Here is a 14,308-nt window from a genome sequence, read left to right on the forward strand (position 1 = left end):
TTCTCTCCCCTCCCCCCACCTTCTCTCCCCTCCCCCACCTTCTCTCCCCTCCCCCAACCTTTTCTCCCCTCCCCCACCTTCTCTCCCCTCCCCCTCATCTTCTCCCCCTCCCCCCACCTTCTCTCCCCTCCCCCACCTTCTCTCCCCTCCCCCACCTTCTCTCCCCTCCCCAACCTTCTCTCCCCTCCCCACCTTCTCTCCCCTCCCACAACCTTCTCAACCCTCCCACCTTCCCTCCCCTCCCACCTTCCCCACCTTCCCTCCACTCCCCACCTTCCCTCCCCTCCTCCCCACCCCTCCTCCCCACCTTCCCTCCCCTCCTCCCCCCTTCCCTCCCCTCCCCACCTTCCCTCCCCTCCTCCCCACCTTCCCTCCCCTCCTTCCCTCCCCGAATACAGGTGTACAGTATCACACCCCCTTCCCACCCCTTCCCCCCCCTCCCCACCTTCACTTCCCCCCTCCTCACCTTCCCTTCCCTCCCCTTCCCCGCCTTCCCTTCCCCACCTTCCCCTCTTTCCCTTCCCCCTCCCCACCTTCCCTACCCCCCTCCCCCCACCTTCCCTTCCTCCTCCCCACCTCCTCTTCCCCTCCCCACCTCCTCTTCCCCCTCCCCACCTCCTCTTCCCCCTCCCCACCTCCTCTTTCCCCCTCCCCACCTCCTCTTCCCCCTCCCCACCTCCTCTTCCCCTCCCCCACCTCCTCTTCCCCCTCCCACCTTCCCTTCCCCCTCCCCACCTTCCCTTCCCCCTCCCCACCTCCTCTTCCCCCTCCCCACCCCCTTCCCCCCCCACCTCCCTTCCCCCTCCCCCCTCCTCTCCCCCTCCCCACCTTCTCCCCCCCCCACCTTCCCCCCCCTTTCTCCCCACCTTCCCTCCCCCCACCTTCTCTCCCCTCCCCCACCTTCCTTCCCCACCTTCCCTTCCCCCTCCCCACCTTCCCCCCCCTTTCTCCCCTCTCCCCACCTTCCCTTCCCCCTCCCCTCCTTCCCTTCCCCTCCCCACCTTCCCTTCCCCTCCCCACCATCCTTCCCCCTCCCCACCTCCTCTTCCCCCTCCCCGCCTTCCCTTCCCCCGCCCCTTCCCCCTCCCCACCTTCCCTTCACCCTCCCCACCTCCTCTTCCCCCTCCCCACCTTCCCTTCCCCCTCCCCCACCTTCTCTCCCCTCCCCCCACCTTCTCTCCCCTCCCCCAACCTTCTCTCCCCTCCCCCCAACCTTCTCTCCCCTCCCCCCGCCTTCTCTCCCCATCCCCCACCTTCTCTCCCCTCCCCCCCACCTTCTCTCCCCTCCCCCCACCTTCTCTCCCCCCAACCTTCTCTCCCCTCCCCCCCCCACTTCTCTCCCCTCCCCCCCCACCTTCTCTCCCTCTCTCCCCTCCCCCCACCTTCTCTCTCCTCCCCTCCCCCCACCTTCTCTCCCCTCCCCCTCATCTTCTCTCCCCTCCCCCTCACCTTCTCTCCCCTCCCCTCACCTTCTCTCCCCTCCCCCTCACCTTCTCTCCCCTCCCCCACCGTCTCTCCCCTCCCCCCAACTTCTCCTCCCCTCCCCCCACCTCTCTCCCTCCACCACGTTCTCACCCCCCCCTCCCCTCCCACCTTCCCTCCCCTCCCCATCTTCCCTCCCCACCCCATCTTCCCTCCCCCCCCCACCTTCCCTCCCCTCCCCACCTTCCCTCCCCTCCTCCCCACCTTCCCTCCCCTCCTCCCCACCTTCCTTCCCTCCCCTCCTCCCCACCTTCCCTCCCCTCCCCACCTTCCCTCCCCTCCTCCCCACCTTCCCTCCCCCCCCACCTTTCCCTCCCCTCCTCCCCCCCTCCCCCCACCCCCCCCTCCCACCCCCCTCCCCCCTCCCCACCAACCCCCCTACCCACCACACCCCCTCCCCACCCCCCCCCCTCCCCACCACCCCCCCCCCCCCCACCACCCCCCCCCACCCCACCACCCCCACCACCCCCCCTCCCTCCCCACCCCCCCTCCCCCCCACCCCCCCCCCTCCCCCCCCCTCCCACCCCCCTCACCTCCCCCTCCCCCCTCCACCCCCTCCCTCCCCCTCCCTCCCACCCCACTCCCCTCCCCCTCCTCCACCCCCCTCCCCCCCTCCCTCCCACCTCCTCCCTCCCCTCCCTCCCCCTCCCTCCCCACCCCCCCTCCCCCCCACCCCCCCCACCCCCCCCTCCCTCCCCCCCCCCCCCCCCCTCCCCACCCCCCCTCCCCTCCCACCCCCCCTCCCTCCCCCCCCCCCCCTCCCTCCCCACCCCCCCTCCCCCTCCCTCCTCCCCCTCCCTCCCCCACCCCTCCCCACCCCTCCCCACCCCTCCCTCCCCACCCCCTCCCCACCCCCCCCCTCCCCCTCCCCCCCCCACCCCCCTCCCTCCCCCTCCCCCACCCCCCCTCCCTACCCCTCTCCCTCCCCACCCCCCCTCCCTCCCCCCACCTCCCCACCCCCCTCCCCCCTCCCCCCCCCTCCCCCACCCCCCCCCTCCTCCCCCCCCCACCTCCCCCCCCACCCTCCCCCCACCTCCCCCCCACCCTCCCCCCACCTCCCCCCCCACCCTCCCCCACCTCCCCCCACCCTCCCCCCCCACCCTCCCCCCCACCTCCCCCCCCCCACCCTCCCCCCACCTCCCCCCCCCACCCCCTCCCCCCCCCCCACCTCCCCCCCACCCCCCACCCCCCCCACCCTCCCCCCCACCCTCCCCCACCTCCCCACCCTCCCCCCCCCACCTCCCCCCCCACCCCCCCCCCACCTGCCCACCCCCACCTCCCCCCCCACCCCCCCCCCCCTCCCCCCCACCCTCCCCCTCCACCCCCCCCTCCCTCCCCCCACCCCCCCCCCCCTCCCCCCCCCTCCCCCCCCCCCCTCCCTCCCCCCCCCCCCCTCCCCTCCCTCCCCCCTCCCCCCCTCCCCTCCCCTCCCTCCCTCCCCCCTCCACCCCCCCCCCTCCACCCCCCCTCCCTCCCCCCTCCCCCCCCCCCCCTCCACCCCCCCCCCCCCCTCCCCCCTCCACCCCCCCCTCCCCCCCCCCCCCCCCCTCCCCCCCCTCCACCCCCCCTCCCTCCCCCCCCCTCCACCCCCCCTCCCTCCCCCTCCACCCCCCTCCCCTCCCCCTCCACCCCCCCTCCCTCCCCCTCCACCCACCCCTCCCTCCCCCTCCAACCCCCCCCTCCCTCCCCCTCCACCCCCCTCCCTCCCCCTCCCCCTCCCCCACCCCCCTCCCTCCCCCTCCCCCTCCCCCCCCCCCTCCCCCCCCTCCCCCTCCCCCCCCCCCCCCCCCTCCCCCTCCACCCCCCCTCCCCCTCCCCCCCCCCCCCCCCTCCCCCTCCCCCTCCACCCCCCCTCCCCCTCCCCCTCCATCCACCCCCCCTCCCCCTCCCCTCCCCCTCCACCCCCCCTCCCCCTCCACCCCCCCTCCCCCTCCACCCCCCCTCCCCCCCCCTCCCCCCACCCCCCCCTCCCCACCCCCCCCTCCCCACCCCCCCCTCCCACCCCCCCTCCTCCCCCTCCCCCTCCACCCCCCCCCTCCCCCTCCACCCCCCCCCCCCCCTCCCCCCTCCACCCCCCCCCCTCCACCCCCCCTCCTCCCCCCCCACCCCCCCCCCTCCCTCCCACCCTCCCCCCCACCCTCCCCCCCCCTCCCTCCCACCTCCCCACCCTCCCCCCCCCCCACCCTCCCCCCCCACCCGCCCCACCCTCCCCCCCACCCCCCCACCCCCCTCCCCCCACCCTCCCCCCCCCCCTCCCCCCCACCCCCCCCACCCCCCCCCACCCTCCCCTCCCCCCCTCCCCCCCCACCCTCCCCCCCTCCCCCCCTCCCTCCCCCCCCCCCACCCCCCCTCTCCCTCCCCCCCACCCCCCCTCCTCCCCCACCCACCCTCCCCCCCACCCCCCTCCCTCCCCCCCACCCCCCCTCCCGCCCCCCCACCCCCCCTCCCTCCCCCCCCACCCCCCCTCCCTCCCCCCCCACCCCCCCTCCCTCCCCCCTCCCTCCCCCCCCCACCCCCTCCCTCCCCCCCCACCCCCTCCCTCCCCCCACCCCTCCCCACCCCACCTTCCCTCCCCTACCTTCCCTCCCCTACCTTCCCTTCTCCTCCCCTCCGCCCCTTCCCCTCCCCTCCGCAAATAAACAGAGCCAGTGTTTATGCAGAAAAATATATTTCATTTTAGTTCTGTTTAAGTGAGAAAATATATTTTATTGTAAGAAATTTGTAAAAGTTGAAGTTTTTACACAAAATGTAATTGTTCAGCTGATAAAGTTAAACATTAAGTTAAATATTAACATGTTTCAAAGTTTGGTATTTGTAAAATTATTTATGTTAATAAATGTTCACATTAAACTTTACAAACATCTACAGATGTCTTACTGAATCATCAAAACACAACATTAACTTATGAGATAATTATAAATGAATGCGATAATTGAAGTAAACAAGGCAGAAACATCATAACATGGGTAACATGGTGGCACGCAGGTTAGGACTGCTGCCTCACACCAGTAGGGAATGGTGTTCAATTCGGACCTTGGGTCACTGTGTGGTGTTTGCACATTCTCACTGTCTGCATGGATTTACTGGAACCACAGAATAGAACTATAGAATTCCTACAGTGCAGATGGAGACCATTCAGCTCATTGAGTGTGCACCGACACTCAAAAAGAGCACCCTACTTAAGCCCACTCTCTCACCCTATCCCCGGAACCTAACTTGTGCATCTCTTTACACTAAGGTGCAATGTAGCATGGCCAATCCACCTTACTCGCACATATTTGGACTGTGGGAAGAAACCAGAAGACCTCAAGGAAACCCACACAGGCACATGGAGAATGTGCAAACTCCACACAGACAATCACCGAAGGTGGGAATTGAGCCCAGGTCCCTGGCACTGTGAGGCAGCAGTGCTAACCACTGTGTCACTGTGCTGCTACCTTTTCCTCCGGGTGCTTCAGTTTCCTCTCACAGTCCAAAGATGTTCGGTGGATTGGCCATGCTAAGTTCCCCCTTAGTGTCCAAACGTTAGGTGGGGTTACGGGGATAGGGCAGGGTCATGGGCCTGAGGAGGGTGTTCTTTCGGAGTGTCGGTGCAGACTCGATGGGCTGAATGGCTTCCTTCTGCACTGCAATTATACTATGATTCTATAAACACAATTTTAAAAATATCAGATGCTACAAGGACAGCGACAGCAAAAAACCCCTGGATACTTTTAAAACCTTGTGACCATAATCTAAATTAAAACATACAAACACTTTTAAACATGCTGCGTGCAAAGTTATATAATATAGTGCAGATTTAAATAGTTTATTTGTGAAATCACTCCTGGAGTGAGGCATCCTTTGCTCCGTCTTACAAAATTAAAATAAAACCAGTACTTTCTGTTTTTATCAGATTTCTAGCATCCCCAGTATTTGCTTTTAATTTAGACATTATTTGAAAAGCAAGCAGTTCGTTAACGTTCCTCTTTCACATCAAACCACATTAACTTCCCATTTGTCTTGCGGCAATCCTCGTTTCCAAATCTCTCCTTGCATGGCTTTGACCTACCCTATTTCTGTAACCTCCTCCAATCCCACAACCCTGCCAAGCTATTTGTGCTCCTCTAATTTTGGCATTGTGTATGTTCCCAAGCTTAATTGCTCCATCATTAGTGGCTGTGCCTTCAATTGCCCCAAGCTCTGGAATTCCCAGCCGACACATCTCATTCTCACTTTCCTCCTTTAAGAAACCTATTGGCCCGGAACTCCCGTGCAGTGGCAGTCAGAATGGGACTGTCCCGTGGGGGGGATCAGGAGGCTTGTGGGAGTCCTGTTGGGGAAGGTCTTTGGAAGGGGGGGGATGCTGCTCTGTATTATAGCTATCCTAAAGTGAGGTGTGGCTTTAATTGGTCTAGCTTTTTCTGGGTAATATTACTGTAAGCCAGTTGGAACCCATCCAAAGTTTGCGATATATATCGTAGTTTGGGATGGATTCCGTTGCAGAGCAATTACCCAACCGAAGTCTGAACTTCCTGGACAATTCTTACCTGGGAACATCGGGGGGAGGCCGGTGGCCAAGGGGGTGTTGGGGGCAGCGGGCAATGGTGGCCGATGGGAGACTGAGAATATCTTAGGAACTTGGGCGTTCCAGGTTAAACATACATCTTTGCAAGTGGGTCATCTGACCGAATATCTCCTCATGTGGCTCTGTGTCATAATACTTTGTGGAATACCTCTTGATGTTCGGTTACTTAAAGGTGTCACATAAAATACAAGTTGTTAGTTATATGTTGCTGGTGCAGAATGGCAGATTTTCTTATCACGATGTTTAGAGATGTGCGAGGCAAGTTCTTTTACACAGAGGGTAGTGGGTGCCTGGAACTCGCTGCCGGAGGAGGTGGTAGAAGCAGGGACGATAGTGACGTTTAAGGGGCATCTTGACAAATACATGAATAGGATGGGAATAGAGGGATACGGACCCTGGAAGTGCAGAAGATTTTGGTTTAGACGGGCAGCATGGTCGGCACAGGCTTGGAGGGCCGAAGGACCTGTTCTTGTGCTGTACTTTTCTTTGTTCTTTGATGTACAAGTTTCTGTACTCACAATTGTTGAGTGCAGGAAAGGTTTATTTTGTTTTCCTATCCTGCAGGGTGGCAGAGAGTTGTGGAAGGGTTTAATATCAGTGTGCTTCTACTTCAGCTTTTCCACCTCTATGCCTGCCCGCTCCCTCTTTCTCTCTCCACACCTGTTCTCTCGCTCTCCACGCCTTCTCTTTCCCTCTCCACGCCTGCTCTCTCCCTCTCCACACCTTCGTTCCCTTTCCACACCTGCTCTCTCCCTCTCCACACCTCTTTCCCTCTCCACACCTGCTCTCACTCTCTCTCACCATATCCGTGCCCTCTCCACACCCTCTCACCCCACATCTACTTTATCTCCTCACACATGCACTCTCTCTACCACCATACCTATCTCTCCCTCGCTCCACACCTGCTCTCTCACTCGCTCTCCACACCAGCTCTCTCTCACCAGTTCTCTCTCTCCACAGCTGCTCTCTCTCTTCACATCCAGTCTCTCTCTCTCTCCACACCTGCTCTCTCTCTCTCTCTCCACACCTGCTCTCTCTCTCCACACCTGCTCTCTCGCTCCCTCCACACCTGCTCTCTCTCTCCCTCCACACCTGCTCTCTCTCTCCCTCCACACCTGCTCTCTCTCTCCCTCCACGCCTGCTCTCTCTCCCTCCACGCCTGCTCTCTCTCTCCCTCCACGCCTCTCTCTCCCTCCACGCCTGCTCTCTCTCCCTCCATGCCTGCTCTCTCTCCCTCCACATCTGCTCTCTCCTCCTCCATACCTGCTCTTTCCCTCTCTCTCTCTCCGCACCTGCTCTCTCTCTCCACACCTGCTCTCTCTCCACACGCCTTCTCTCTCTCCACAGCTGCACTCTCTCTCTCCCTCTCTCTCCACACCTGCTCTCTCTCTCCACACCTTCTTTCTCTCTCCACACCTGCTCTCTCTCTCTACGCCTGCTGTCTCTCTCTCTCCACGCCTGCTATCTCTCCACGCCTGCTATCTCCCTCTCTCTCTCTCTCTTCACACCTGCTATCTCCCTCTCTCTCTCTCCACACCTGCTATCTCTCTCTCCACACCTGCTATCTCCCTCTCTCTCTCCATACCTGCTATCTCCCTCTCTCTCCACACCTGCTCTCTCTCTTCACACCTCTCTCTCTGCACACCTCTCTCTCTACACACCTGCTCTCTCTCTCTCTCTCCACACCTGCTATCTCCCTCTCTCTCTCCACGCCTGCTATCTCTCTCTCTCCACGCCTGCTCTCTCTCCACGCCTTCTCTCTCCACACCTCTCTCTGTGCACACCTGCTATCTCTCTCTCCACACCTGCTCTCTCTCCACACCTTCTTTCTCTCTCTCTCCACACCTCTCTCTCTGCACACCTGCTCTCTCTCTCCACACCTGCTCTCTCTCTCCACACCTGCTATCTCTCTCTTTCTCTCCACACCTGCTATCTCTCTCTCTCCACGCCTGCTATCTCTCTCTCTCTCCACGCCTGCTATCTCTCTCTCTCTCCACGCCTGCTAGCTCTCTCTCTCTCTCTCTATGCCTGCTATCTCCCTCTCTCTCCACGCCTGCTATCTCCCTCTCTCTCCACGCCTGCTATCTCTCTCTCTCTCCACACCTGCTCTCTCTCTCCACACCTTCTCTCTCTCGCTCCACACCTCTCTCTGCACACCTTCTCTCTCTCTCTCTCTCTCCATGCCTGCTATCTCTCTCTTTCTCCACACCTGCTCTCTCTCTCTCTCCACACCTGCTCTCTCTCTCTCTCCACACCTGCTATCTCTCTCTCTCTCCACACCTGCTATCTCTCTCTCTCTCCACAGCTGCTATCTCTCTCTCTCCACACCTGCTATCTCTCTCTCTCCACACCTGCTCTCTCTCTCTCTCCACACCTGCTATCTCTCTCTCTCTCTCCACACCTGCTATCTCTCTCTCTCTCCACACCTGCTATCTCTCTCTCTCTCCACACCTGCTATCTCTCTCTCTCCACACCTGCTCTCTCTCTCTCTCCACACCTGCTATCTCTCTCTCTCTCTCCACACCTGCTATCTCTCTCTCTCTCCACACCTGCTATCTCTCTCTCTCTCCACACCTGCTCTCTCTCTCTCTCCACACCTGCTATCTCTCTCTCTCTCCACACCTGCTATCTCTCTCTCTCTCTCTCTCTCCACACCTGCTATCTCTCTCTCGCTCTCTCCACACCTGCTATCTCTCTCTCTGTCCCGGGGGACAATGGGTCAAGCCCTCCCCTGTGACGTGCTCTTTCTGCGCCGCGCAGGGTGACGCATGAAGTGCGCGCCGCTGGGTCAATGCGGAAGTGGCTGCGATGGAGCGGAGCGGTATGGAGGGGACTGACACCGGGCGGCTGGTGCTGCAGTTTGCCCCCTTCAGCAGCGCTTTGGATGCAGGTTTCTGGCACGAACTCACGCAGAGGAAGCTGAATGATTACAGACTGGACGAGAGCCCCCGGAACATAAGGGGTTATTACTATAATGGTACCGTCACGGGAGGGCAAGCACCGCCATGGGTTTGATTTGCAAAGACCCCCCACCTCTCCCTTCCTCCTCCTGCTTATGCATTATTACTGGCTTTATACTAAATACTTATTTTAAAAACAGCATGCAGCAAAATAAATAAAAAGTAAACTGTATTTTCTTATCCGAAAGGTGATCCTGCTGGACTGCCAACTCGACTAACTTTGGAGTTCAGTGCATTTGATGTGTGAGTAATTGTACTGTGGGATCATCAGTAAATTATTTTTGCCAGCATTCAAGTGGATATTTAAACGCTTGTCCTGCTCTTCCATCACCGGGATTCTTCTTCGTTGTCATCAAGTTTTAAATTGAATCTTGGTAGATGTCAGTTTTGATTCCAATGTTGTTATCTGCGGACCTGTAAATCCCTGCACTGGAACCTTGGCAAAGAGTTGTAATAGTGTCAGTTCATGTTCTTCACCTGCATTGACTTGACCTTGACTATGATAACTTAAGTGCCTTTGAACAGGTGCTTTGCTGCCACTATGCTTGTATGACTTTATTGTTTGTAAACATGAATTGATTTGCATTGAAACATCAATATAAATGACACATTCTCTTCGACATTCATTCCTTGATGTAGCCCCATAGTAGGTATCCCCTGAATACAACCAAAATCCACATCTTTACAGACTGATATGAAATATCATAAATGTAAGCTTTGTTTAAAATGAGCTTAACTAAATTGGGAATTCTTTTGTTTATTTACTGGGATTAAAATTGTATTCTCTTATTCGGTGATATTGCACTTCAGTGCTTTACATTCCAGGAACAGCCTTTGTTACAATGGTTGTCACGTAACCACCTGCAAATACAAAGATATTTCCAGCTACTGTAGAACAAAGCAACAAAATGCCATGGCTCATGTCCCTTAATGACTATAATAGATTAACTCAATCTTGCAAAATTAACAAAGCTTTGATATAAAGGTCCACTTCTGTGGTAATTAAGGTGAATGACCAACATTTTTTAATTTTATTAAGTTATTTATGAAATCTCAATGTGTGGTGAGAAGATGGTTGACATATGTTGATGATCGTGATTTTAAAAAAAGCTTTTGATCATGTGATCAAAGACTTTTGATCTACCCTGTGCAGTGTGCTACTTTGTTAACGATAGGCATTACTATAACTGGACCTTTATGTCAAAGCTTTGCCAAGACTTTATTATATTGAAAAGCTGCTCAGTTCAGTCCAATCAGAATCACTTTTCAAACATTAATTCTTTCTTATGATAAATATCAATTACAAAAATAAATAAATCATCTTCGACCCCCATGGATTCCTGGGACCTAACAGTATTCATTATTCATCGATCAAAGAAGTCACAATACTTCACAACTTTGAGACCAACAGAGATTTTTGAATGCTCCTGCTGAAGATTTAGGGATAGACTTTTTCCTTTTTATATTTTGGCGTGTTCTCAACTGAAATCCACACATAACTGGGTCAAACGTAACATGTCAAAGGGAATATGCATGTGCTATGGTGGAAATTCTTTCCTCGTGCATTGAGGATCATGCATGATCAACATGTTTCTCTTCAGCATAGCAGCAACTTGGAAATTGAAAACAGGTACATTGTTGCATGTTGATAATACTTCAGGAGCCCCATTATACCACAGGATGGCTACTGACGAGGACGGTTACATAGGCAGTAAATCTGTAACATGAATGACACTGTACTCTTCCCATGAGAGGCAGCAAATCTTTTATATGTTACCCCTAACCCAAACTAGCAACTGAAGTTGTTAACTTGGGACAGATTCATCATTTTGGAGTCAAGTTGTGGATGGATTAGCCTGGTTGCCTATCTGTGTGTTTTTTATTGTGGCATTGCTGGTCTGAAGGTCATTACTGAAGGCCCTTGACCAAACCATTATCCATATATGCCATTGTGCATGTGACTTGGTGAATAAATCTGTGTGTACAGTTGCATCCTGTTTATACCATCCCACAGCAAAAACATGGAGGTCTTGTGGTGTTTGGGTAGTGCCCCTGCCTCTCAGCCAGAAGCTCCAGGTTCGAAACACACCCCAGAACTTGATGGCCATGAAGGTGCATTGATAATGCGACCAAACAGGCCGAGTGTCAACCTGCAAAATCCTTCCAACACACCCATGAGTGGCAGTAAGAGTGAGAGAGATTCCTTGTCATCCACGCTTGATGCGGAGTGGCTCCGAAGCTTCAAGCTGTAAGCCTCTGGTGACAAATGAGGGACCCGTTCCAGGAAGAACTAGCTATGGAAACAGACAAAAGTCTACCTTAGTGCACCACGAGGTTTGGGAACAGCAAGAAGAAGACAGGAAAAACAGGTCGGGAGCAGCACAAAAGGAGCAGACTTTAATTAAAAATTTAATTTGAAATCAACTTCACAATATGAATTCTTATAATTTTCAAATTCCAAACTTTGTTCCAGAATCTTAGCTGACTATAATGTGAAAATAACAACCTCTAACATTTTAGTTCCATTAATTGGATGTAGTCTAATGCTGTGAGGTTTCAGCAGGAAAAGCAATTATTTTGTGTGCCGTAACTGATCATATAAGTTAGCTCATTTCAAATAAATCTTCTACCAATAGTTTGTTAATTCAGGAACTTAATTTTCACATTCAGTCCATCTCTTTTCATTCTCAATTCTATGTTTCCCTCATTAATATTGACCGTTCTGAATTGCAAACCATGTGGTTCTGCTAATTGTTCGGGTTTTTGTTTCAAAGTCCCTGCCATTTCAATACAATATAGTATAAGATGGAGCAGCCCTGCTCTTATATCACCATGACTCTTGATTCAGTGTGGTCAAACTGAAGGATCTGCAACTCAGATCCAAGCCACATTTGTGGCAGGAACCACAAACCATTCTCTCATCTCCACTCTTAAAGATGTGGAACCCTTGTCAAATACATTTTTTGGATGCCCTCCAGTAGTTTGGTCAGCCTTGACTACGAGCACCGTTGGACTGTTTTAGCAAAGGCAGATGTCGCCATCATTCCCGATGTTCTCCTTGGCCAGGGTTTCCCTCCCTGTGCTCTGGTTCTTGTGGTTCTGCTGCCAATCCAGCTCCGCTCACGCTAAGGATGAAATCTGGGATCACCCTGGTGTAAATGCTTCAGGTGCTCACTGGATAAGCTTAGCCATTGGGGATCCCGCTCCCCTTTATTTTGTGTGTTTCCTTAATCTTTCACTCAAAGTACAGTAGGGAGATGGTGGTAATGTCCATAGCTTCCCTGCAATGCAGAAGGAGCCCATCTGGCCCATCGAATCTGCACCGACCCTCTGAAAGAGCCTCCCCCCCCCCCTCCCCATAACCCTACCTAACTTGCACATCTTTAGATGACACTAAGGGGCAATTTAGCATGGCCAATCCACCTCACTGGAATAGTAATTCAGATTTTCAGACTATCGCTCTGAGAAAATGGTTTGAATCCCATCACAGCAGTTGGTGGGATTTAACTTCAGTTAATAAATCTGGAATATAAAACTAGTTTCAGTAATGGTGACCGTGACAACCGTCATTAATTTTTGTAAAAAGGAACATCCAGTTCACAAATGCCTTTGCGGGAAGGAAATCTGCCGTCCTTACCTGGTGTGGCTGACATGTGACTCCACACCCGTCTTCACTGCCCTCAGAAATGGCCCATCAAGTCACTCACCTTGGGGGCAATTGGGGGTAGGCAACAGATGCTGGCCTTGCTCACAGTGCCCACATCTCATGAAAGTTAAATCCAGGCTAAATAGTAGACACCTGGAACTTCTAAAGCATAATTAGCACTCCTCTCTGTTGTACTACTCAAAGGAATTTATTTTACTTGTTCACTTAGGAATGCCGTGACCCCACCTCGGTGTTGTCCTGCCTTCGGCACTCTGTATAATACCAATACCTTCCAGTTATTTAAATCCACTGACAAGAAGGCTTTGCTGGAGCAAATTGGCAAGGAGGTGAGTGGCAAAAAGGAGCATTCTTTATTCACAGAGAGAACTGTGTGTTTGTGGTTTGTCCCATGTATAAAGTTAAGGAGCATATGTCAGTGTTTGAAAACACGATCTGTTTACTGGAGCGTTGTTTGGACAGAGTGTTTGCAGTGTAATCCTCAATGCCTTTTAACCCCCTTTACATTCGCTGGTTTGGATTAGTTGATCCACATAAGCTATTCTCATTTAATTCATGTGGTGAGCAGCCTGATCTGGATCACAAGAAGCGATGATTGTGATTGCTTTACCCACACTTTGATTATATAGAAGGCAGATGTTGATGTGTTGCATGTATAAGAATGTGGTCTGACGGTCTGGTATGAACTCAGATTTGCCGAATTTACATTAAACATCATTTGAAGTCAGTGAGGAGCCAAGTTAACTCAACTGCAAATCTTGCAGACTTTCAGTTCCCTGCAAATTCGCTAGAATCAGCAAATTCAGTTCTCTCATTCCACCATTGAATCTGATGTGACCAGAGTTAGCATTTGTTTAAAGTGATTATTTTATTGTAGCTGTGCTTACTGCAAGAGAGTAACTCTAGAATTAGAGATAAACTGAGCCATTGTTCGCTTATTGGACATAGTAAATAGGAAGTGAGTATGAATAACTGACTGCGATTTCCTAGTCTTCTGCACGTGTATATTTGAAACTTGCTTCAATAGCTGTGACGTATTTTCACCTATAATGTTGTAGTATAACATAAAATCAGTCAAGTTGGCTGATCAAATATGTGTCTGTGTTTGGATGCTGTAAATTCATCCAATTTGAACACCATTCTTGGTCACCTTTGATCGATTTAAAAATAGATTTTAACTTTTGTTTTTCCTACTCCAAGTAAAATATAATTATCTCTTCTGTAGATTTGGGACACAATAAAATCTGGCCGAGCAATTGAGGATCCTTCTTTGCTGAACACTTTTCTTTTGCTGACTTTTGCAGTAAGTATTTTTAAAAAAATATATAAAGCAATTATATTTTCATAGACTTCTATAAAGTGAAATTATCAGAAATTATGAATTAAACAAGTTTTGAATTTGTTTCAGCTATTATTTTTTTTAAATTTTCTTCAGAATTTACACCCCACCAACAAACAGTAAACGGTAACGAATACAATGTCAATCCCCTTATTAACACCAACGATCCCATCCTCCCACCAGCCCCCAAACAACGGTCCGCATGACAATATAAGCATCAAATAAAACAAAACCTCCAAGAAATAAAAAGAAAAAAGGAATCTGAGCTCGCTTGTGGTCACCATTGACATATATAG

General features: G+C 53.7%; 1 protein-coding gene across 1 annotated transcript in view; it reads left to right on the forward strand.

The window, feature by feature from the left end:
• The first annotated feature begins 8,810 nt into the window (after positions 1-8,810).
• Positions 8,811-14,308, forward strand: part of atg7 (ATG7 autophagy related 7 homolog (S. cerevisiae)) — a 171,412-nt gene continuing 165,914 nt past the window's right edge. Inside the window, exons 1-4 of the mRNA XM_038812655.1 lie at positions 8,811-9,026; positions 9,198-9,252; positions 12,885-13,002; positions 13,899-13,976. Of these exons, the coding sequence (XP_038668583.1) occupies positions 8,858-9,026; positions 9,198-9,252; positions 12,885-13,002; positions 13,899-13,976 (420 nt within the window). The 5' untranslated portion in view covers positions 8,811-8,857. The remainder of the gene's footprint in view (positions 9,027-9,197; positions 9,253-12,884; positions 13,003-13,898; positions 13,977-14,308) is intronic.

This window comes from Scyliorhinus canicula, chromosome 11 (genome assembly GCF_902713615.1).
Source record: "Scyliorhinus canicula chromosome 11, sScyCan1.1, whole genome shotgun sequence".
In the NCBI taxonomy this organism is placed as follows: domain Eukaryota; kingdom Metazoa; phylum Chordata; class Chondrichthyes; order Carcharhiniformes; family Scyliorhinidae; genus Scyliorhinus; species Scyliorhinus canicula.